General features: G+C 48.0%; 8 protein-coding genes across 8 annotated transcripts; 4 read left to right on the forward strand and 4 right to left on the reverse strand.

The window, feature by feature from the left end:
* Positions 1-294: 294 nt before the first annotated feature.
* Positions 295-3,797, reverse strand: AO090701000770 (glycoside hydrolase family 35 protein; the record flags this gene model as incomplete). The annotated part of the gene is made up of 11 exons (XM_023237161.1): positions 295-420; positions 499-534; positions 622-1,140; positions 1,294-1,677; positions 1,714-2,319; positions 2,368-2,476; positions 2,535-2,664; positions 2,714-3,444; positions 3,501-3,505; positions 3,569-3,572; positions 3,718-3,797. 11 exons carry the CDS (start codon positions 3,795-3,797, stop codon positions 295-297), a joined length of 2,730 nt encoding a protein of 909 aa, XP_023092277.1.
* A 580-nt stretch (positions 3,798-4,377) lies between these two features.
* On the reverse strand, positions 4,378-5,127 carry AO090701000769 (uncharacterized protein; the record flags this gene model as incomplete). The annotated part of the gene is made up of 1 exon (XM_023237162.1): positions 4,378-5,127. One exon carries the CDS (start codon positions 5,125-5,127, stop codon positions 4,378-4,380), a length of 750 nt encoding a protein of 249 aa, XP_023092276.1.
* A 676-nt stretch (positions 5,128-5,803) lies between these two features.
* On the reverse strand, positions 5,804-6,587 carry AO090701000768 (uncharacterized protein; the record flags this gene model as incomplete). The annotated part of the gene is made up of 4 exons (XM_023237163.1): positions 5,804-5,845; positions 5,995-6,105; positions 6,171-6,412; positions 6,482-6,587. The coding sequence occupies 4 exons, from the start codon at positions 6,585-6,587 to the stop codon at positions 5,804-5,806; spliced, it is 501 nt and encodes a 166-aa protein (XP_023092275.1).
* A 612-nt stretch (positions 6,588-7,199) lies between these two features.
* AO090701000767 (serine/threonine-protein kinase) lies at positions 7,200-9,826 on the reverse strand (the record flags this gene model as incomplete). Its single annotated transcript, XM_001823510.1, has 4 exons — positions 7,200-7,741; positions 7,798-8,415; positions 8,517-9,352; positions 9,426-9,826. The coding sequence occupies 4 exons, from the start codon at positions 9,824-9,826 to the stop codon at positions 7,200-7,202; spliced, it is 2,397 nt and encodes a 798-aa protein (XP_001823562.1).
* Positions 9,827-11,718: 1,892 nt separating this feature from the next.
* AO090701000765 (uncharacterized protein) lies at positions 11,719-13,769 on the forward strand (the record flags this gene model as incomplete). Its single annotated transcript, XM_001823509.3, has 3 exons — positions 11,719-12,889; positions 12,946-13,385; positions 13,434-13,769. 3 exons carry the CDS (start codon positions 11,719-11,721, stop codon positions 13,767-13,769), a joined length of 1,947 nt encoding a protein of 648 aa, XP_001823561.3.
* Positions 13,770-14,070: 301 nt separating this feature from the next.
* On the forward strand, positions 14,071-14,427 carry AO090701000764 (putative nuclear distribution protein RO10; the record flags this gene model as incomplete). Its single annotated transcript, XM_023237164.1, has 2 exons — positions 14,071-14,101; positions 14,135-14,427. 2 exons carry the CDS (start codon positions 14,071-14,073, stop codon positions 14,425-14,427), a joined length of 324 nt encoding a protein of 107 aa, XP_023092274.1.
* A 3,227-nt stretch (positions 14,428-17,654) lies between these two features.
* Positions 17,655-18,695, forward strand: sho1 (osmosensor SHO1; the record flags this gene model as incomplete). The annotated part of the gene is made up of 4 exons (XM_001823507.3): positions 17,655-17,723; positions 17,789-17,947; positions 18,002-18,124; positions 18,177-18,695. 4 exons carry the CDS (start codon positions 17,655-17,657, stop codon positions 18,693-18,695), a joined length of 870 nt encoding a protein of 289 aa, XP_001823559.3.
* A 2,956-nt stretch (positions 18,696-21,651) lies between these two features.
* Positions 21,652-23,739, forward strand: AO090701000762 (response regulator; the record flags this gene model as incomplete). Its single annotated transcript, XM_023237165.1, has 4 exons — positions 21,652-22,258; positions 22,333-23,000; positions 23,053-23,144; positions 23,730-23,739. The coding sequence occupies 4 exons, from the start codon at positions 21,652-21,654 to the stop codon at positions 23,737-23,739; spliced, it is 1,377 nt and encodes a 458-aa protein (XP_023092273.1).
* Between the last annotated feature and the right edge of the window lie 217 nt (positions 23,740-23,956).

Raw genomic sequence — 23,956 nt, forward strand, 5'->3', positions numbered from 1 at the left:
GTCTGCCTCTAGAATCCCAATTCTCTTTCGGTAGAAAGCGCCTGCGCCTGCGCCTAGTATGGAGCCTAATTTAAATATGGACGAGAAAAAAGTAAAAGACGATCGTTACCCACCAAGATACCTCCAGTCTCTTAATCCTTTCTTTAATGATGGACAAGGCAGTCGACCAAAGAAGGACCTCGGTCATCATCAGACGTCCTTACTCAATATGCTCCTTCTCTAGGTGAGTAAGTCTGCCCAGCGACCAATGCCGGCTTCCTATATCCACTCTGCACAACAGCCTTGCTCTGTAGTTCAATCCCGTCCAGCTTTGCCCCATTTCCTTCCAGAGCCCAAAAGGTGATGGGCGAGGTGATTTCCCCCGTGATGGTTGAGGATGCCTTCTGGGATAGGGTACTCGGTTTGAGGGCCGGTATTGTTCTTTGTATCCAGTTAGCTGGCCTATGCCTTCCGAATGGATATATGTGCAGATGTGGGAGCAGAGAAATATGGATTCACAACAATGCTTTGGTGAGTGGTCGGGATGGTGACATACTATACTTCCCAAACTGCCACCCATTAACAAATAATTGGATTCGAAAAGCCCCCGGCTTGTTTTCGTCAACAGCTGTGCTATTGTACCACACTGGTGGGAATGTCATATCCTTGCGGGTAGTCAAGTGAGAAAGTGGTCGCAAAAAGGCCGACTCCGGCTGCTGAGAGGCCTTCCTGTGGAGTTCGGGTCTGCCATTCTGCTTTAGTCGAGTTCAGGGCCCCTGAGAGATGATAGCCCTGCCTCTCCACAAAAGTAGATCCTTTGTTCAAGGGTCCACGGCTATGTTCGCGATACTGCTCCCCGCCGAGGTTACCAGTAATCTTCCACGAGTTATGGCCGGATAGATCGTAATCGAGGAGGCCGCGCGGCGATTTCATGGTGTTGGTATTCAGTTCAAAGTTGAGGTCTAACCCAAGATTATCAATTAAAATGGTCAATACGTAATGCTCATCTCCTTGCAGACTTTGTGGGAATTGGAGTGTTTGGTTGTAATTCTGTATGGCAGGATTCCCTTGCCAGGACCCGAGGTAGGTGGAATCGAGCCAGACAGAATGGCCATATGCGTAGCCTCCCTGGGTAGACAGGTACAGAGATTTCTCTTCTCCCTTAGCCGTAAAGTGGCCTCTGTACAGTACTGAGCCGGCATGATAACCGTAATCGCTAGAATACAGAGAGGTTGGGGTAGTCAAATTGCGAGGGTTGTTGGATGAAGTGCGATTGCACAATGTCCAGAGATCGTCGTCATAAGTAGGTTAGACTTCCGGTAGCGAATCTAAGTATCTCCATTCCAGACTCTCCATTTCTGGTATGGCTAATTTCGGGTCTATGTACGGTACTACTCCACTCACCCTACCATTTGTATTGCTGATGTTCTGAAGACGGTTTCCGTCGTACAGTACGTCTGAACAGCAGCCTGGAGGGGCGGAGATAAGCTCAACTGTCGATGTTGCGTTGACATCTCCCGTCAAGTGTAGAGTGTTCTCTGAAATAGACGCATTGCGTAACAAATACCCAGCCTTGACAATGACAGACGAGTTGGTTCTTGATGGAGAAGCATGCAGGTCCAATGGTTCGGGAGCAGGGAGGTCCATGACCCAGTATTGATAGGCCTCGTTCCGCCAGAGTAGATAAACGTCCAGGTGCTCTCCAAAATGTACAACTTATCGGGAATGAATGACATCCCATTGCACGACAAATGTTGCCCCCCTTTTCCCAAGCCTGACATTAGAGCCTTCGATGGTTGTTGCATTCCCGAGGTTGCTATCCACCGCGAACTCATGGATCTCGTCTTCACCACCGTACAGGACGAGCACAGACTTAGACCCATGCCTCCTCCAGGTGAAAGTTTCCGCAGTTGGATATATTAGGTTGATGCCCCCTAAATCACAGTCCGTAACATGGAATTTGGAGTCACGTCCATGGAGAGTCGAAGAACCTCCCGGTTGAGGAACCGTGATACTCCCCTGGCTTGTATTAGCCCGCCATTCATAGGATGTTGACTGCGTAACGATATAGTTTGAATGGCGTATGATGTAGAAGTTGGTACTTTCTCCTTGAAGGCGAGTCGTCATTAAAGCGCTTGCATTCGTATAGCAACCACTACAGGGACTGTGAGGCTTCGATGTAATATATGCTGGAGAGACCTGTAGGAACTGCGCCTCCAGCTTTATTTCGCTATACTTCTCTCGAGTGATCTGGCGGTCCTCGATGATGGCTGCGCCGACATCGTAGGAAGTATACCCAGATGAATAGCCCAAGTTACCCCAATTAGTGCCGCCAAGCATCTAGGAGAGTCAGCCAAGTTATAGAACAGGAGGGCTGGGTTGACAAACCATATAAAGGTTGAAAATAGTGATGCGGAAATCATAATTAATCTTGTAGAACACTCTTGCAAAGATGTTGCTTACCATCTCGGCGCAGACATCAGCGCCCGTGCCACCCCTTTACAAATAGTAAATGAGTGCCGGCTGTCGCAATAATCGAAGTGTATGTCACATACCATGGATCTGGAGCACCTCCTTGGAACTCGATGATCGAGAACGGGGTTCCAGGACTCATAGACTGATGTTGACTAAAGTTGTACTGTGTCAAGGGGTCTGTAATCTGTGTCCAATTCTCCGGGCTTGCATCTACAATGTATCAGCTGTATCCAAGATAAAGCTCAAATGCTTAACATACAGCCGTTGCCCCACCCAAAGGGGTAATTGTCGAACCCATAAATATCAATAGCCCCTTGACCAGTCCCAGGTGCCCAATCACCCAGAGCTACGGCGTCGTTGTTGACAAACGGCACAACAATCTCTGCATCTCTAAATTGTTGTTCAATGGCTGCCATGTAGTCTTTCTCGAGACAAAAGTTAAGCTCCTCATGACTGGGGGCTCCTTCACATATTGAGTATTCGTTCTCTAGCTGGAACAAGATAACCGGTCCTCCATTGGTGATCTGCACTTTGCTAATGATTTCACCGATGGTGGAAATGTAGTTTTTTGTAGCATTTAAGAAAGTTGGGTCAGTTGTTCGAACACTACCCTCGATCCGTTGGACCCAACTGGGGAAGCCACCGCCAGAGACCTCGGCGTTGATATACGGTCCGGGCCTCGCAAGGAGGTAAATACCTGCTTGACTAGCAGCATTAAAGAACCCATCGAGGGCAAAGACGCCTTCGGTACGCACATGTCCGGGCTCACCCTCGAGTAGACCCCACATGAGATAAAATGAAACGCCAGAATATCCTAGTGCTCGGATCTTTTGAAACACATCGAGCCATAGTCCTGGGGAAGGCAAACGGAAAGGATGAAATTCGCCGGAGAAAAAGAGTATACGTTCCCCGCGAACAAGGATAGAATATTCATCCCAAGTTACAATATCCTGGAGGGGTTTCTCCGGATCCTCAGCGGAGAAAACATGCCTGGTAAACAGGAGGAGCATACAAAAGAGGTGCCACGGCAACATCATGATTCAAACCTCTGCTGTAGAGAAGATATTCACAGACATGTAGCCATATTTGACGATGATTGATGCAGTTTAAATACCTGGCTATTCGGGATACGTCAGCACGACAAAGCAAGCTTTGCTTCTGATGCATCGGACCATAGCACAGCACATTCGGACTTTTATCCTGTCACTTCTAGCCAGACATAGCTTGTCAATTTAACCGTCCGGTTAAATCTAGAAGAAATACCTAGTCAGCTCATGTCGATTTGCGGGGTTCTGTGCAATTATATCAACCCATAGTTTATAGACTTTCATCAAGCTTGCCATACGTATGCGGGGAAGTCGTGGGGTGTGGTGGAGAGGCAGAGAAGTCCGGAGATCTACTTTAAGAGAGTGTTGATCTTTAGTCCTAGGCAAGCAGCTATAGGGTACGGTGAAACTTAACTATACATTCTCATGTCGGATAATTGATGTCATGCTCCCTAATCCATAAACAACAAAGTTTCTATGCAGATGTAGTTCTGGTTCTCGGTTATAAGCTGATCAGATACGAAATCGAGTCAAGAATGCCCTCTGTGTGTCTCAGTGGTGAGGATTATAGAACCTATGCAACTCTCCTCCGAAAAGCGTCACATAATTGGCCAAGGCATCAAACCCTCCAGTTTTGGGGGGGTGGGGGGGAAGAACTGTGCGGTCACGCCAATAGATCGCTACCTCCGGTTGATTCGATGAACTGCCCGTTGTACTACGCTGTAGCACGTCCCTGACTCGTCTGGGAGGACAAGCAGGGTATGGACGTACATCTGAGTCATCCTTTGTCCATTTATCTAGTTAGATAAGCTTCCCCCCTCGACCCCTGGAACACACAAGCAACAACCATTGAGTTAAAAATACTAGGTATGCGCCCCTATAGAACACTGTCAACCTTGTGCCAATCTGGAACCACAGTGTCCCACCCCAGGTGCTCTCGCAACACCCTCAGAAGCTCACTATATCCGGCCGGAAACTTAAAGCATTCCAAAATGTGCTGATCTGGGCGGACCAAAATAGCATTCCCATCGTACAACTTCGTGAGTTGGACCCAGTCTTCCCCATTTTTGCCAGGCTGAAGGTCAAAATCCGAGCCTCGAATAGCCAGGCGAATTTTCAGTTTATATGACATACCTGCAGGAAGACATTCGCACATCTCCTTCAGAGCCTGTTTCCAATGTAGGGCCGTACCCTGGTCCGCAATCAAAGTAAAGGCGTCGAACGTACAGAGATCCAGCGTCGAGTATCGTTTCATTTCAACTTCCTCGGGCGAAAGCTCAGCCACGTAGGATGAATCAATTGGAGGTAACGCTGTTTCTTCCTGGGAGTAAAGCCTAATCCAAGCATGAGGTAGGCGTCCACCACGAATACAGACTGGACGGTAGATGGATGCGTTCTCGGGAATTCGGTGATCGCCATAAATATAGCCTATATGGAGACCTAAATTGTCGAAATGCTCTCGTTGGTTTTCGATACCTTGGTTGATATCTTTCATCGCATGACGGTCTTCAATGTTCCGGTACAAATTTCGCCTTGCTACCTCCATGTTCGAGTCAGTGGTCCCAAAAGCTTTCAACAGCCCGAATATCTGCTTCCCATTCTTAACGCTCTGTTGTGAGTTTACCATTGCCACGTTTCGTCGATCAAATTCATAGCTGTCCAGTAGTGAGTCCCCGCCAAGCCCACGAAGCACTGCTGCTAATTTGTATGCGAGGTTGTGCACATCGCCCAAGCCACTATTCAATCCGAGTCCCCCAGTCGGAGGGAAGGAATGAGCAGCATCTCCAGCTCTGCAAGTAGTATTGTCAGAAGGTGCCAAACAAACGATCCTAAGGTACTTACAAGAAGACCCGATTGACTCTATACGATTTGGCTACTTTTCTGCTCAGGATCCAAGGTCGGTAACTGAGCACATCGTAAGGGACATTAGTACCTATAGCAGCGCTGACCACCTTGCGACAAAGTGCTTCGTTCCAAGACTCAACTGGATGCTTGATGCTCTATAATATGGCGGTTATGTCAGTGTATAAACCCAAATATGGATCTGGTATGTCTTTTGGACATACGTCAAAGTTGCATATCAGCACTTGATTGCCTGATAGGTCGTAACCTATTATGAAGCCAGATACTTCCGGATCTATTACCCAGTGCAGCATACCCACCCGCTCTTTAATAACGGGACTCATATTAGCATTGATATGTATGGTCATCATAGTTTCGTCTAAGTATATTGTTAGCAATTCCATAGAGACCCGTGCTTCTTGGTCTGAACTCACATGAGTCTTCTCCCTCACTTTCTATACCTAAGAACCTCCTAACGGCACTCTTTGCCCCGTCGCAACCCACTAGGTAGGTGCATCTCACGGTATACACTCGCTGTGTGGAGCGATCCTCAATACTAGCGAGAACACAATCATTACGCTTGAACCCACGGAGATGCCAAGTCAGCTCTGTCAACAGAAAATTCGGGCGAGGGTTATCTTCATATGCATACATTTTCCAACCGAACGAACGAATGATTTTTGCGCACTTCCACTAGATCATGGTTGGGCAATTCTCGAGCAATCAGATCCTCGAACTCCGGCTGAGGAATGTTGTGTATCATCTAAGTCATTGTCAGCATTGTTGTAATTTGACACAAGACTAAGCACTGAGACAAATAGTGCGAACCGTAGGCGTGTCATTCAGGACCTCGGCGTCCATCCGCTCGTATGGAAGTCTCCCGACGAGTTTTCCGCTCAAACTAGTAACGAAGTTCACCCAGTGGGCGTCTTCACGAGCTGCCCCGATGTTGCGGATTTTGTTGACATCCAACCCAAATTGACGGCATAGCTCCAGTGATCTGGGTGACAGTGCGTGGGCCTTTGGTGCATCCAGTCTGGTGGGATAACGTTCGACGATCAATGACCGAACTTAATTAAGAGGGTTAGAATCGCACATAATAATGACAGGCATTACATAGGGTATATATGATTAATTACCTCCGAGCCGTGCGAGCATGAAAGCGAGTAAGAGACCACAGGGACCACTTCCTATGATCAAGATAGGGACATCATCATGGTCGACGGGATCTTGAACAGGAGACATGCTCCAACGGTTCTTCTGGATAATTGAATGATGGCTCAGAGATACGGGGCATCTAATGAACTAGTGTCGTTTCTTTTCAATGTACCTCGGTGAGGATTAGCAGCTTATTCTCTCGGAAGTCCGACGTCTTCCCCTCACAATTTATAAGGAGCAAGCCATTTCTAAATTTCCTGGATTTACCTATCAGAAGGCCGCATTCTTTGATATCCCCTGCATAGAAATTCCCCACTAAGGGTGGGAAAGGCGAGTGGGGAAGTGGGAATCAAATGCGTCGATAAAGACACCCCAGGGAGCTCAGCCAGCATTATATAAGTACTTAGGGGAGATACTGAGGATAGTGGGAACGTGTTGATTTCAAACCATAGTCTGGTATAATAAGTAGACAATAATATTATGAACAGTATGAGTGAAATTGGCTGCTTATATATTCAAAAACATGCAACTTCTTTTGTCGACCGAGATAACAGAAGTGCACTTTTGTGCGCTGACATGCAACATTTCAAGCAAAGGCAGGAAAATAGAATAGTCAAAGAATCAGAACGCCGCGCCAGATGCACCGATTTCCCCGATTACGCCGATCAATGAATCCCCATTATCAGGACCACCGGAACTTTAGCTTGCGACCGCTAATTGTGCCACGAGATCAGAGGCAACATCAAGGAATGGATAAGGGCTAGTTATCTCTTTTTCCTTGTTCCGGAATCTCTTGCTAATAGGATGCCATTCGGTATCGCTCTCCGCACGGATCACATTCTGGTATCCATCACACTTGAAGTCCACCATGTAGTTATTTTCCTCCAGTTGATACAATTGAATATCAACGAAAACCCAAACACCATAAGCAACACGCGGAATTGAATGATGCTGCGAAGCTGAGGAAGGGCCTGATGTGCTCCAGTGTTCACTGGGGCTGTGGCTCTTCTCATCCACTGAGGATGCTCCACCGGTCAAATTGAATCTCCGACGTAGTTCGCTGATATCACTCCTGCTGCTATGCACGCTGCCAGACGAGCCAGGCGCTTTGACGCCTTCTTTCAAGAGACGAGCCCGTATGAACCACGGATCTTTTGGAATATAGTAGTCCGAAGGTAGATCTGGATACTTGCTTTGGAGCGGTGTGGGTTCATCTGGAGACTGAGAACCTATTTGAGTACCTTGAATCATGGTTAGTTTGAACTAAACCAAAGCTTCGAGCTATAAACCAACTAACCTGACTCTGCTGGTAGTATTTCCCATCGTCCTCTCTGCGCTGCAATAGCTTTATAGAGATAAAGCATTGCCTCGTATGGTTGATTACGAGACCGGATCCCAAATTGCCATTTCCGAGTTTTCCTGGGTTGATGTGGGGCATTACGAGCTTCGGGTGGTTCGAGACGTAGCTTGTCTAGGTCGACGATGCTACGAGAATGAGGTTTCAGGGCTTTGGCTGTTGCCTCCTGTTCCTCTAAAGAACGCCCATCAAGTCCAGATTGATGCGGATCTTCAAGGGCATCTGAGCCTGACCGAGCCTGCTCTTCCGCTAGACGATCTGCAGCGCGAGCTCTTCGTTCCCGCTCGCGCTGCTCCATCAATTGGTCATGGACGTAAGGTAAACTAGTTGGTAAAATCCTAACATGGCTAACGCGTGATGTTTCCAGGTCATCTGATTCACTTGGCTGATGTAGTTGAAACGGCTGGCGCTGTGAACCACTTCGGGTTCTGGTAGGCGGCCCGGCCCGGGTTCCTTGTGAGTGAGCAGCAGTGGTCCGGCCAGCTGCTGCTGACGAGAGTGATGTCCGATCCGAAGGTGGGAGAGGTGTAGGGGGCATCAAATTCTCATCAGTAGGCGCTAGGGCAAGATATTAGCATACTGCCCTCACTCAAGCAGCTTCTATCGATGTCCGGATCTTGGGAGAGAAGAGGGTGATAGGAATATTTCTCAAAACTCACAGTTAGTTTGCATCATCTCATTTTCTACGATGATAAAGAAGGCATCTTTGATTGCACTGGGTTCAGGGTTTTTCAGGGCATCCTCGATATCTTCACGGCCATATCCCATATTTCGTTCCAATTTGGCGATGGCAACCTGGTGGATCTTGTGTTGTACTGATATCGGCTTCCCTGGCGCAATCTTGCGTGGATCGATGGCCTTGTTAGGATCCACGCCCGTTGCAATAAATTCCTCAGGGGGTGGCTGAAGGTATTTCGGCAGATCCTTTTGGAACCACGGGTCCTGGCGAATTTCAGGAATTGTAAGTCTATGAACGGGGTGCACCTGAAGCATTGACCTAATTAACCGGGCGGCTCCGGAAGATATATAAGGAGGCATATGGAAATTGCCAGCGGCAATTTTTTTGAAGAGGGCCGGAATATAGTCATCGTCGAAGGGAAGCCGTCCCACTAGAAGCACGTAGAGAATGACTCCACAGCTCCAGACGTCCACCTCAGGCCCCGCGTAAAGCTTTCCGGAAATGACTTCAGGTGCTGCATAGTTCGGGCTACCACAGCTGGTCTTAAGGAAGTTCCCATCTGTCATAATATTGCTCAACCCGAAATCGGCAATTTTGACGTTCTTTTCACTATCGATGAGCAAGTTCTCTGGCTTCAGATCACGATGAACGATCTTATGGCGGTGGCAGTATTCCACAGCACAAATTATCTGCTGGAAGAACTTGCGAGCTTCAGCGTCATTGCATCTACCCCTCTTCACCAGGTAATCGAAAAGTTCGCGTTCTGCATATTCCAGGACCATCACAATGTCGGTTTTAGTTGCAATGACGGTGTATCTGTCATAGACATGAGGCAGTCAGCTTTTTAGTTTACTCTTGGCTAACTTCCAAGAAGGTGTATGGACTATACAGTTTGATAATGTGAGGATGCCGCAACAATTGAAGGTACTGAATTTCACGCTCAACGCGCCCAACCATGTCCCTTGACAGCAGCTTGCGACGAGATATGATCTTCAGGGCGACCTGACGACCACTAGGCTGGTGAATAGCCAACTTGACTTTACCAAAAGAACCCTCGCCTAGAACCTTCACGGTTTGATACTGATCGAGGCGCTGCATGTCTCTCGTGGTCGCAGGGGACTGCATTGACGGATCACCGCCCCTTCCGATCGGCCGCGATGGCGGGGGCATTGTCATACCAGCGAAATTCGAATTGGGAGAAGTCGCTCCAGAAGCACGTTCACGACGGCGATCGTGGTCGTATGATGGAAGAGGCACCGAGAGGTCTTCGTCGTCGAAAGCGGCGGCCATCCTAACGGACAGCAGCGGTTCGGCAGGGTCGGGGAGAACAACGTGACGTGATGGATTTTGAGTGGTTCTCGGGGGTGAACTCCGACCGTACGAAATACCTGAGGAAAACCGAATGGGAGAAAATTCAAATTGTCAAATGATGCGCCGCGGGGCCCAGGTACATTTAAGTTGGACTCAATGGACGCCAATTAAAAACAAAATCGAAACCGACACAGAACAGTTTCTCCCCCACAGCAGCTCAGGGTTGGTGAAAGTGGAGCGCTGGAGAGAGCCGACAACGCAGAAAGAACCTGACCTCTGGCGGGGCGGGATGGAGGGGCGGAAGGCCAGTCACATAGACACGGGAGCGAAGTCGGACGCTGGAAACGATTATATTAGTATCGGGAATTGGGTTGATTCTTCAGTCGAAAGAAAGAAAAAAGAGAAACGAGTCAATAGTAGGATGGCTGGTGTTCAGAAGAGTTGGTGGGATTGCAATAAATGAGGAGTACAGTTCAATGGCCTGGATTATTAGGTATTATCCTACCGGCTAATTTGGGAGACGCTATGAACCTGGAAAAACAATAGTTCAAGAGTCTAGAACCACGATCTGTACCCAGAACGACGAAAATCCCCTAATTTTTATGGATCTTGGTATCCTCATCTTTATCCTGAGTACTCCGTAGTATCCTCCTACGAAACCTTGGCCCTTGTACGGAGTATATGTGGCCTAGAGTACCGAGGAAGTCTACTAATTCGTAGTAAATCACGCTTGTACTCTGTATTTTTAGAACAAATTCAACGGTCCCGTGACTATATAACATCAGGCCTGATTATCAAGTAGCAATCCGCGATAGAAGCATTGATATTGTCAGGAGTCTAAAACATACGTACTGACTCTTGGTAATTGATGATATCAGCTACGATGCCGGAGAATACTGCATTGCCCATATACACCAGCTGTTTGTTATGCAGGAAACTGGACTGTTGATGGTTTACCCTCCAACGGAAAAGCGATGCTGTCTAGTTCTTGGCAGCCGCATGTCATGTGGTGGGGAAGCTCAGTGGTTCAAACAATTAACCTCCATGCTTTGGCTTGTCCTTGTACCCCTTATGCTCTGAGAAAGAGGCTGTGCCTGTTTCTATCATTCAGTTTCTAAAGCTCATTGTTGTATTTATTTCTCTTCTTTAAACCCGACATCTCTGTGCTGCTGGTCAATAGCGTAGAGCTCCGTCATGGCTTCTGAACCAACAGAGGAAGCCATTGCGAACTTTGTGAGCTTTACAAGCACAAGTCGCGAACAGGCAATCAGCTTCCTTAAAGTTAGTATTGAGTCGCGCACCTGTTCTCACTTTACCAGACCCTCTATCATTCTTCACTATACTTCACGTGCTAATTATATCATCTAACCCAGGCAAATGACCTCAACTCAAATAAAGCCATCAATGCCTACTTCGAAGATCCCACGGGTCCGCAGACAGAGGTATCATTCTCATTTTCTTTCCAGATGCACTTCGTTCTATTTTGTATTCTTGCTGACCAGGATCGTTCTCTTTATAGGCCTCCAATTACCTGAATGACCCAAACATACCCTGTGCGTCCAAACCCGGTTTAATGCGATCCACATACTTACTGACAGTCTGCCATTCGCAGCGTTTCATATTGAACACTCCGACCCAGTTCCCAGCTCAATTCCTCCCTCACGCCCACCGACCACACCAGGCGAGCCAGCACAAGGACCTGAGTATCAACAGGCGACTCCTCCGCCTTCGCAGAACACTACGGGTGAGCCCACCTCACCGCGAAATTGTACCAAGCTCACTAACTTCGATCTTACCGGGCTATGGCAGACCCCAACAAAGGATTATCACTTGCTGAGCAGGAAGAACGTGAGTTACAACAAGCAGTGGCCATGTCCTTAAACCAAAACCTTGGACAACAGGAGACAGGAGTTACAACTTCAAACAAGTCGAATTTTGGCCGGGCCACCCGTGACTTCTATGATGAAGGTGCTTGGGCAATGACTTTATTCAACTCAAGCGCTCGCGAAATTATCATCAGTCCAAATCCGGGGGACCGTAAGAGGGTGGAAGGCGAACCAGCATTTCTACGTCCATCAGAAGACAGTCTATATCTCGGCGGGCTGTTGACCATCCTTCACTCTATACCCCTGGCCCGGGAAGCTCTCCTGCAGAGAAATAAGATTCTATCAAACTATGGGCACGATCCGCAGTGGTGGAACGGACAGCCTATAAACCTTCCAAAGATAGTGACAATTCAGGATGCACACGATGGCGACACGGATTGGGATGACATCATCTACGAAACCCAGAGGCTAGTCGCCTTTCTAGATATCACGGAACGCTCCTTTGGTAGCGTGGATGCTCTTGCAAGTTTAAAGAGCATGTCTACATGCGACTCGGAAGGCAGCATAGGCAGGTACTTGGAAACATGGCAAGATGCCGCTGTCCGAGCAGATCCTGGGAATCAATTGGCGACTGTTTTCTCGTCGAAGGCATATAAACGACCTCTTACCGTTTACGACACACCTATACACAAAGATTTCTTCATCCTTGAGTCATTCGTGGACCCCGAGCATGGTCAAACCCTCTATGACGTTTTGGATAGCGCCATTTGGTCAGACAGGCCTGGCGAAGAGCTTGACGACGTATGGTTGGAGCATGTAGGTGAAATATTCACTGTCAGATTGGAAAGCACCGACAATACAAAACCCATAGATGTGAAAATCCCTGCGGTCTTCTACCCTGATCGATATCTCGCCGACTCCAGGGATTTCTCTCGCGAATTTCGTGCTCAAAGACTTCAGGAGTATGATGGGATCTTTAAATTAGATAACCTAATCAACCGCTTTTCGGCGTCAAAGTCTGCTATTAACAGCAAAGGGATGACTCTGAAAGAGACGCTAGAAAAGGCTGCTTCTGCTGTCTCCGTAACATTGCCTAAGAGCCTTGCGAATGGCGCGAACGGGTTGACTTTGAGCCCGGAGGCGGCAAACGTGGAGGCGAAACGTTTAGCAGATGAACTACGGGAAGTCTCCAATAAGATTGATGATAAACTGAAAGGTAAATCACCCGTTATCGCGACTGTGCTTCTGCATACTAACGTTACCTCTAATCAGAGCTGGTTCAAAGAAGAGAGCGCGCTATCGAGACTCTTCGAGGCTACACAAAAATCCTAACGGAGCCGTCGGACGTATCAGGGAAAACTCCTCATTATAAATACACCTTGCGCGGCGTGTGTACTGAACCGCACGTAACTTACGTATTACGACCTAGCGGTCACACGGAGATGGCGGACACCGAACCTACAGCCGTCGATGAATGGCAGTGGTGGCGGATCAGCTTTTCAACAGATGACGCAAAAGCTCGGCAAGCAGAGTTACAGCAGGGTGATGCATCCACTTCCAAGAATGCAGACGTAATAGGATATACAGCGCGCAAAGTTCGAGAAATCGAAGTCCTTAAAGCGGCTCGTGAAGAATCCAAAAATGTTTTGCTTATCTACGCTAATGGCAATGCGATGAATTTCCGAGAGGAGCCAATTCCACCTCCACTCCAGGTATGTCTGTTTATTTCCATGATTAAACTTTGATCTAACTCCGTCTAGGAATTTATCAATGCAGACAATGCAGCATTTGGCACTGAGTTCAAACAACAAGAGTCTGCGGAAGATGCAGCTGGCAGGCAGAATGAGGACTCAAGCTCTGCCAGTCGCCAGGATGAGAACATAGAGATGAATGAACTAACCCAAGATGGTCAGCGAGAAACTACATCGGCCGCTGCAAATGTAAACGTGTTCGACTATCAAGTTTCAAGCTTCGATGACGCAGCGGACTCGAGCCCGGAAATGCAGGAAAGGGAAGGGCGGGCTCTACTAGGTCAGAGTAGTACAGCAGGCCCTGTACAATACTCGCCGAGTACCAATGCCGCATGGAATCAGTAATGGTAACAGTGCGACGGCGATGTAGCTGCTATGCATCACCTGTGTCTATATGTGGGAGTGATACATACGTAGTACTAAGGATACATATTTGCAATATACCAAGTACAGAACTCAGGTACACCACTTTAAAATGTAAGCCACTTTTGTATTTCCACTTGTGTTAAGACTGCAGCATATCAGCGGGCTACAATAGGTTTGGCAATGTTTTCATGCCCGCGAGGTCGACTACATAAATCGCTCTACGGCGACCGTTAATAAACGGTGCAACATCCCCACATCGGCCCCTATTCGGTGTGTTTGTATGTCATGTTTGCATCCAAACCCCAACATAGGTTTGATTGAACGATGAAGCTCAGTTTCCATAGATTACTACTACACATATACAATGACTCTCGAAAATGAGGCTGTAGCCGGGGCTACAATTGAATTACTCGAGTCTCGCCTCCGGCGACTCACCTACCTTCTCACAGGCGACGCAAATTGGACGGGTATTCCCACTGCACCCGCGAAACCAGCTTCTCTAGATGAAAGTGTCTCGCGCCGCCTTCTCAGTCTAGAGCGAGAGCTCGAGAGACTTAGTCGAAACATCCCCGCTGTGCGGGATGTGCTTCTTCTCCGTACAGAAACTCATCCTACAATGATCATACGCGCAAACTAATATGCCGCTCTAGATGACCGCTTCCCCGATCTCTTCCGCCCAACACCACCACAAAGCCTCCCGGAAAGCTTGACAACCCAGAATCTCGCCTCGATTGTGTTATCGTATGCTTCCGCGTTTCCAGAGACCGCCTCGCGACTCACGTCATTAAACGATCTGCCGATCCCGGATACGCAGACATCGGCCTCCCTCATCCAGCTTCAGCCACGATTGGATCAATTGGCGCAGGTGCAGGAGGAGCAAGCGAAGCAGATCTCGAAACTGCGTGTACGGACAGCGCGAGCTTTACAGCGATGGTATGAGATTGCTTTGGTTGGGGGTGGCGAATGCTGGGCGGAATGGGAAGGGCGCCTTGAGGATGTTGAGCGGGAAGTGAAAAGGGAGGAAGTAGTGAGGGAGCGGAGGGCAAAAGAACTCTGAGCCTTTTGATGATGATTTCGGTCTTGTGCGGTTACGACTTATGATACCTCATAGCTTACCTTTTTCGTACTTTAATTCGGTACAGCGCCTCATTCACTGTTGTGGATTCTCACGTAATCTCCGGGATATTAGAAGGAACAAAACTATGACTATGTTCATGTCGTGCCCAAAATTACTACATAAGCTGCCCCGGTCTAGAAGAGGGCCGCAACCCCTGCAGAAAGCGCAAGGTACAGACATCCATTGCAGATGGCAAAACTAGACCGATCGAAAAGAATTGTTCAGGACTGATGTTGACTCACGACGAAACAAGACAGGGGGATCGTGCATGACCGCGTATTATTCTACTCATACGCACGATCAGCATGCACGATTCTTCGGAACTATAAGATGACGGTGCAAGGCACTTAGGAAGCCCACGGCCATCATACAAACCCTTGCATGCTTCCGAGGCTCCGAGAAGTTGGGGCCTCGCCGAAATTACCGTTATAGAGTGGATATGGATGGGATTGTGAATTTTATACCTCACCTCGGTTGCAATTTCCCCATCTCTTGGCTAATTAGCGTGGTGCATAATTGTTAATTAAACCGACCAGTTTATCTGCACATTGGGTCTGCAAGAATTGCCTATCGGACCAGGAGTTGCAACAGGGTCTTCTGATCCACGGCATTGATGGGTCTAGGGTTAGACAGAAGAAGAATAGGTTATCTTCGAATGTAGGGTTCAGCGACTGCATGGAATATAGTTTTTGGGGCGTTGCTTGATAAGAGCCAACGATGCGAATCCACTGGTTCGTTGCTCAAAAGAAGGAAAATCACTGGATAGAAAGTAACAAAGGATTTCTCGGCATTTTCCATTTTCTTGCATTTTAATTCTAAGAAGATCACCAGAACGATGGGCTCCGGAATACAGTTGCCTTCTTCATGTGAATTGCCCTACTTTGTGGTGTTCCCTTTTTGTTTTCCGGATCCTGAGTAGAGGACCCCATTAATTAGCAAAATTAGTGTAGTAACCGTAGGGATCAATCGTATGGTAATGAAAACTGAAGGATTTCCCAAAACCTACTCATGCAGATTACAAGCAACGTTCCATAAATCAGGATCCATTCGTGGATATGAAATTTGGACACCATGTTGATCATTTACTCTTTTATGGTGCCGTCAAGCCACTCATGCCACACATCTCAGCCTCAGCCTTGGCCAGAATTTAATGAGAGGAACCCACTATCCGCACTAACCGTTATTAAAGCAAAGACCGAGTTGCGTGTCGTCCATCGCAAGCGGAGAAGGGGGATCCATTCGGACAGTTTCAAATCAAGATCTCATTTCGATCTTTAAGTGCCATGGGTCTAGTCATACTATGGTAATAATGATAGGCAGCGCCATTTAATTGTCCTTCGGAGAGTTCAGTCGATTGGGAATTGGTGACAATGAGAGTCTATGTGGGGACCAGGTGATAGGCTATGAGGGAAAAGAATCCTTTGGCCGTGTGTTACCAAGAGAATTATAACATATACTAGTAGGACATGAGTAATTGTAAGAATTAGAAAAGGGAAAATGAAAAAGAAAAAATAAATAAATTAAAAAAATCCATACTGTGTCCACTGTCATCGCCTACTATACGTACTAATGTTCATAATCCGCATAAGAATAGTAACCACAGAAACTTAGTTAGGGCGAGGACCAGTCGCTATACGTTCTCGATCTTCTAGGCCAGGGGCCAAACCAGGAACAGCGACCAATCAAGTGGAGTCGGTGTGCTTGTGGAAACGGGGTTCGCGTGGACGCTCCAACACCAGTGGGTGTGAAACCTGCCAAGTCGTACTCTAGCGTCGTAGTATCTCTGCCTTGCTGCCTCAGCGTTCAGTCCACATTCTTTCCCCTCCCGTCCCATCTTCTCTCCTTTTCCCGACTGGACGAAGTAATCGACTTGTTCAACGTTTTGCACTTCACTTTCCCCATCTTTGTTTCTTTTCTATCACTCCTTCACTCATCAGTCGCTTTTACGTGATCGACTTTTCGCTCGTTTCCACTCTTTTCTCCTCTCTTTCGCTGTCATCCCTTCTAACGTTTCATCTTCATCTTTCCTTCCTCCAGCCAGGTGCTGTTGTTGATTTGTTGCCTGCAAGGGGCATTCTTGTTTCTAAACTTCCCTCAACCAACCTCTCAAGGGACGCGCTCTGTGGTCTCTTGATTGCTGTCTCAGAATATAGTGCTCCTTGATTTTTTTTTTTTTTTATCCTATTATTTTTTAAACTTTACCTTGACCAGCCTCCTTGTCAATATTCTTGCTTTACCTCAAGGTACGATGCATCTGCGCTGACTGACCGCCTCTGTTCCTCTATTTTATTTTATTGTTTTATTTATTCTTTTTTAAACACGAGTTACTGGTTCGTGTTGTTGTCATTCACGATGTTTTCGATCCACCGCCAATTGATCTACATGTTCTTTATCCTTCGCGTCTATAACTAAACAACAAAACTAACCGCTTGATAGTAACACGCTGACTTCATCGATAAATGTCATATAGTGTCATAAGCAGCAACTGATATTTCCCGGGAACCTTACTCGGTCAATTGATCTTGTTTAGAGAACGCAAAGGACCGTTTATAAAGTCATCGCAACTATACAGCCAAGGACGGGATATACCTCTTCGGCTATTTAGTTGAACGGAGTATACGACGGCAAACAACCAATCTCAAGCCCTATATATTCTCTTTCGCCCTTTTCTTACCACATTCATGGTGGCTTACTCCACGCCTTCCTCATCTCTACATAAGCCGAGCCCTTATAACGAAAGTCGAAGAATGGCGAGATTCCGTCCAAGCAATATCCTCGGCGACCCGTTCGCGCTTGCAACGATTTCCATCTCGATAGTATGTGTTTCAGGCAGTGGAGTGGTCCAGCTCGGTGATTGAAGCTAATGGGATCTCATTTGTAGCTGGCATGGGTCATCGCATTCATATCGTCGATTGTCTCGGCGATTAATGCCCGTGGCTATCCCACCTATTCGTGGTGGGGAGTCGCTTATTCGCTTTGCATTATTCTTGGGATGACGGCTGTGTTTGGCACGGACACTGGTTCCGTTTACGGTGTAGCTGTATGGTTCTCCTGGTGCCCTTTATGCACATGAGCCAAAGCTGATCAGCAACAGATTGTGGGCTATCTTTCCGCTGGTATGGTAATCACGACACTTGGTGTGAATTCGTTAGTATATCGCAGCGATTCTGCGTCGCAAGCTGCAGGTGCCGGTTTTATTCTCATGTCTATGGTGATAGTGAGTTCACAACAGCCTTCAATGTATCGAATATAACTCACGGGTTAAATAGGTTATCTGGATATTTTATTTCGGATCGACGCCGCAAGCCTCGCATCGTGGGTTCATCGATTCGTTCGCCCTCCAAAAGGAACACCCTGGAGCATATGGAAATGGCAGACCTATGTCTACGGCCTTCGGAAACCGACCTGAGACTACTTCCAGCCAGGCACCTCAAATGTATACATCGGCACAGCTCAATGGTTTTGAGACGTCATCGCCCGTATCGGGCTACCCAGGCGGTGCCCCCGGTTCGGAAAACCGCAGCTCATCGCAACCTCGATTTGGCAACCCTTCAAACGCCAACTTGACTGCCAATGGCAACGAGAACGAGGTTCCTCAACCAACCGAATACCCGTATCGGGCAAAGGCAATCTATTCGTATGATGCCAACCCAGAAGACGCCAATGAGATCAGCTTTACCAAACATGAGATATTGGAAGTGTCCGATGTTAGCGGCAGGTGGTGGCAGGCCAGGAAATCCAATGGAGATACAGGTATTGCTCCATCGAATTATTTGATCTTGTTGTGATCTGGATGGAGCTTCCCTGTGTAACGCTTTCTTTCTTCTCTTTTTGGTTTTTTCATGGTCCTCGCCGTTTTGTTGCGAGAAAAATTATCTTTGATACCCTTCGAGTAGTATCACTCGGCGCGAGTCTGGTTTGCGAAGTCACGTTACGTCTTGATGGCTTTTTCTTACTTGTTTCAACAATCCTTGGTCGGTACTTTCTTTTCGTTTTGTAAAGCGCATGTTCGGTTATCGATCTCTTTGTCTGAGCTTCTTTGAGCGGGCATCTGCGCGCTGATACATTATGCGTATAACTTTCATCTGTCATGTTCCGGACATAGCTCATTACTTGCTTCGATGTTTCTTTCATGTTGGACTAGAATGGTTAAGCTTTTCTTGAGTGTATGAACCCAACGCGCTGTTCCAGCTTTAAGCAATAAAGACGAGTGTAGCTTTCGACTCTTCTGAGCGTAGCAAGGATCCCTTCAGCTTACCAGTGTGCGTAGTCTAACACAATGACAACCGGCGCAGGCGAGACATGGTGCAGAAGAAAAAAGGCGTTGATGCTTCATACCTTGAAGCATATAGTGGTAAAATTACGATCTTCTTTTATCGCCACATGTCGGAGATTTGTATCTCCAAAGCTTCGCTCGACTCGATATCTGGAACTAATAAGCTTACCTGCTGATCATGCTATTAGTATCGTCTTTGTTTTCTGCATCTCCACCCTGCCCGAGATACTAGCTAACCTTGATTGTTCATCAGTGGTTGATTTGGATGTGCTCAGCCGTTAGCCTGTCTTGTGATTTAACCTGTCTCGTCTTAGTCGCGAAGTCTGAGTCTTTCCCGGTTTCCCGCATCTTCCATTAGGACGCGGTAAAGAGCGAAAAGTCGGTAGTCATGAGTATATATTGGACATGTGATAGGTCTGGATCGACCAAAACCTTATCCGAAGCTCCAGCAATTTTATGGAAGTATAAATGCAATCCCTCTGAATGGACACTATCGAGCCATGAGAACAAATGGAATGTAATTGCAATGGTTCGGTACCATCTTATCGATCAATTGGAATTCTACGAGGAGTCCGTGCACTTCTTCCAATAGGTTTTATGAAACCTCCCTCCCTGACTTAATATAGATAGTGCCAGAGACTAGCTACGATTCTAAACTAGTTAGTTCCATTAGGGACTTTACATGCATAAAACGCTGACATGTCAACGCTGCATGCACCATCGAAATGAGGCGACGACCGCCGAATTCTCTTTCCCAATAATCACTGCTCTTGTCGGGTTTCCCTTCGCTTCTGTTCTCATTGACAAGTCTCACTTCGCTGGGGACTCTTTGCGGCCCAAGCGTTGGGTCTCTCAGGAGAGATTGACTGGAGATACGCCCTCCTCCTATTATCATCCGAAATTATTATTGCTATTACTATTTACTATTATTATACTACAAGGTACGGGAAGCCCCCGGGTTGAGATCCGCCGTGGACTTTAAGTAAGGTAGGAATTCCCCGTGACTGCTGAAGCAATTGCCTTGTTGAGTAGCCAGACAACAACCTACCGGGGTCGTTCGACAACTGAACTTCCCCTCAACCTCTCTCCGTTCCCTCATTTGCCCTCGTTTTCTTTTGCTTTTTTCTTCTTCTGTTTCTTTGACTTCCTTTGATTTTTCCCTTCCCAACGTCGCGCTCCTTCTCATCTCGGAGGGGAACAGTGGAAAGAAGTCTTCTATATTAGTTCGACTTGCGTTCGTTCCTGTTCCTCTCCTCCTATAAAAGAGATGAGGAGCTCAATCGTCCGCGCTGCCCTTCCATTGACCCCGTCTATCACCGCACGGTGTGCCACAGTTATACTTGTTGTTGCCGGCGCTGGTGATGGTTTTAGTATCTCGCCGTCTTGACCATTTCAAGCGTGAGGAATAATGGAAGTGACAGTATAGTGTCTCCCATTCATCTGATCCACTCCTTTACATTCTGTTTTGTTCGTTTCTTTTCTCCTTTTTTTCTATTTTTTTGTCGTTACCTTTTTGTTCTTTTCCGTTGAAAATAATATTTTCCTGGTCCCTGATTGTAACAAGCTATCGTGGTTGGGGCTCAGCCATGTCGACGACCAATTCCTGGAGCAAGTTTAAAGCCAAAGTGCTGCGGCGATCGTCGACTGTCAAGGCGGCCACTGGAGCGGAACCTTTCCTCGTGCAAAATTCCAGCACCGCCAATACCAACTCCTTATCGCCAGTGCCTTTGCGCTCTCCCCTCACGTCCGACAAGGGCTTCGCTCAACCCCGTTCATATAATTCCGTCTCCTCGTTGTCTACTGCCCAGCGCTCAATCTCGGACGATACCTCCGCTCCCCCCGCGAGTCCATCGGCAGAACGGGGGCGGTATTACGGTTCCGTTGACGAAGGCTCGGTAGGGAGATCACAATCTCCTCGGGAAGAAGAACCATCACGACTACGAAAGAAAACCCGAGCTCCAGGGCCATTGAACCAGAATCTCATAGCTTCCACCCCAGGGTCACAGGAGCGACAACTATCCGACTCGAATCTCGATTGTGTCCGCGCTGTAGCCGACCGTCATAGCTTGCCCCCGGACTTTCTTAAGTCCCCACCACGGTTGCTTGGTTCGAACGAGCTACTACAACAGTTACCTTTTGCTCCAACAGCGACTCCGCCTCTGCCGACTTCGGGAAGCGGAGCGTCTCAGACTGCGTACAATCAAGGGCGGGACCGTACAGGGTCTACGGTCGGCGAACCCCAGTTACCTACACCCCTGACTGCTGTTGCGGAGAATCCTTCCGCTGCACCCCATAATCAAGCACCCGTCTCCAGTGCCGTCTCGATCCCAAAACGTCCAAGTCTCGGCTCACGTCGTCAATCGCTTTTTGCCCCGTCTCACCAGCACTTGATTAGCGATCTACTCGAGCAGCCGAGAACCTCTCTAGAAAACGACGGTAGTGGCCGCCTTGCCACCGGTACTGCTGGGATGCTACAACGCAAGATCTGGGTTAGACGGCCAGGGGGCTCGGCCACTTTGGTGCCGACCGCGCATGATGCTCTTGTCGACGAGCTACGCGATCAGGTAATCATGAAATACGCCAACTCGCTGGGCAAGACGTTCGACGCACCCGATATAGTCGTTCGCATCGCTGCTCGGGAAGGCTCAAACAAACAGGCGACCCCGGATCGGATGCTAAGTCCAGAAGAGCCATTGGTCACAGTGGTGGACTCTTATTTTCCAGGCGGCCAAACGATAGAGGAGGCCTTGATTATCGAAATACCGCCACGACGAACGCCGAAACCGTCGCCGCGTCATTCGATCTATTATGAGCAAACTGAACCGGGCGAACATAATGAATATTTCCCTCTCATGCCGATCCACCCCAATATTCCGACCCCGCCAGCCCATGCATCCAATTCTTCGGGCAGTGCCAGTGCCCATCCGGCCCCATCCATAAGTATCCTCACGACCGGGATGGCACCGCCATTACCTTCTCCAGGGAGCCGGGGCAATCGCCATACTCGCCGGCCTCCTCTTACTCGGCACACTACGAACTCGCCCACCGTATTAGGGCAATCGACCAGCTCCAAAGGTTAGTGACCTTATATCTTAACTAATTCAACCGGCTTGGTGCCCACTTTGAAGATGTGTACTGACTGCTTATAGAAGCTGGGGCCCAACAAACTGCCATACCTCCGCAGCCAGCTCCACAAGTCCCTACGCCACCTGTCCCGCCTCCAGAGTCACCTCAGAATAAATCGATGACACCTCCTGCACGCGGGGCATCACCTCGCCCTCGTCAGTCGGTAAAACCCAAAAAGAGCCCTGCGCAGTCCTTGAGTGCAGCATTTGGAGGCCTCATCGAGGGCACTGTGCCACCAATTAATGTTCTCATCGTTGAAGATAACGTCATTAACCAGAGGTTGTTAGAGGCGTTCATGAAGCGTCTTAGCGTGCGCTGGAAATGCGCCGCAAATGGTGAGGAGGCGGTCAAGAAGTGGCGAGAAGGGGGCTTTCACCTTGTCTTGATGGACATCCAATTACCCGTTATGAATGGCTTAGATGCGACGAAAGAAATTCGCCGGCTTGAGCGGTTGAACGGAATAGGTGTTTTCCCCAAGACGGCATCCGGACGGTCAAGCGCTGCAAGTGCCACCGCAATGACCCCGCCGGAGATAGACCCCGAAACCCATGATTCTCTGGAAGAGGAAGACGTATTGCATGATCTTTCGCTGTTCAAGAGCCCTGTCATCATTGTCGCCTTGACTGCCAGCAGTCTGCAAAGTGACCGACACGAAGCATTGGCTGCAGGCTGCAATGACTTCTTGACCAAGGTATGCCTTATTGTATATGTGCTGCGCGTGACCAAAGCTAACACATCCATAGCCTGTGCGATTTGAATGGCTGGAGCAGAAGGTAACGGAATGGGGATGCATGCAGGCTCTGATTGATTTTGAAGGCTGGCGCAAATGGCGAGGGTATGCAAATGATAACCAGTCATCAGCGACACCCACACATTCACAATTGGAAAATGGACGTGTGACAAAGAAATATTCTCCTGCCTTGCCGGATTCATCTTTCCCAGACACAGCATCCCAGTTTTTGCATCTTCCCAAACCTTCGGATCTCTTGCCAGAAGACTCTTCTGGCGGGGAAGCACCTGACTCTCCCGCAAGCCCATTGACCACTGTGCCTGTTGAGGAGACTTCGACTCACCACGACGCGTCTGCGGATGCCATCTAAGTTGCAGGAAATCACGTCTATTTTGATTTTAGGCTCTTTCGGTTAGCCGGTTTCTTTTTTGTCACAATACACGCATAGTTGATGTTGCATGCGCTTGTTCCGCTATTTGAGGCTTCTATGGATACCCAGCATAGCCCTTGTTGATTCCTTCTATAGCACTGTTGTTCGCTGGTTTAAAGGGGGCAGCTTCTTCATCTTTCGTGGTGTTTACAGGTTATTTTCATGTTTATATATCTACCTTCAGGGGCATGCTCAAGCACACGATCGAGATTTCTCATGTTCGGTTGTTCCATTTAACAAGATGCGTAATATCCTGGTAGGAGATTGTAGGCATTGATGTCCGGGATCTATTCTGAGTGCAAACTTGAATTAGCCTGATATTGTGCTAGCACTATTCACGCTACTCCACCGACCAATATTTGAGAGGTTGCCAGAATATTATTGTCTACGATGCTGCGTCTTACTGTACTCTAAGACACAAGATAACACAGGGAAATTAATCAGTATTTAGTCTTTACGACGTCAATTCGATTCAATTATAGTACAA

The sequence above is a fragment of the Aspergillus oryzae genome, chromosome 5 (assembly GCF_000184455.2).
Source record: "Aspergillus oryzae RIB40 DNA, chromosome 5".
Classification (NCBI taxonomy): Eukaryota; Fungi; Ascomycota; class Eurotiomycetes; order Eurotiales; family Aspergillaceae; genus Aspergillus; species Aspergillus oryzae.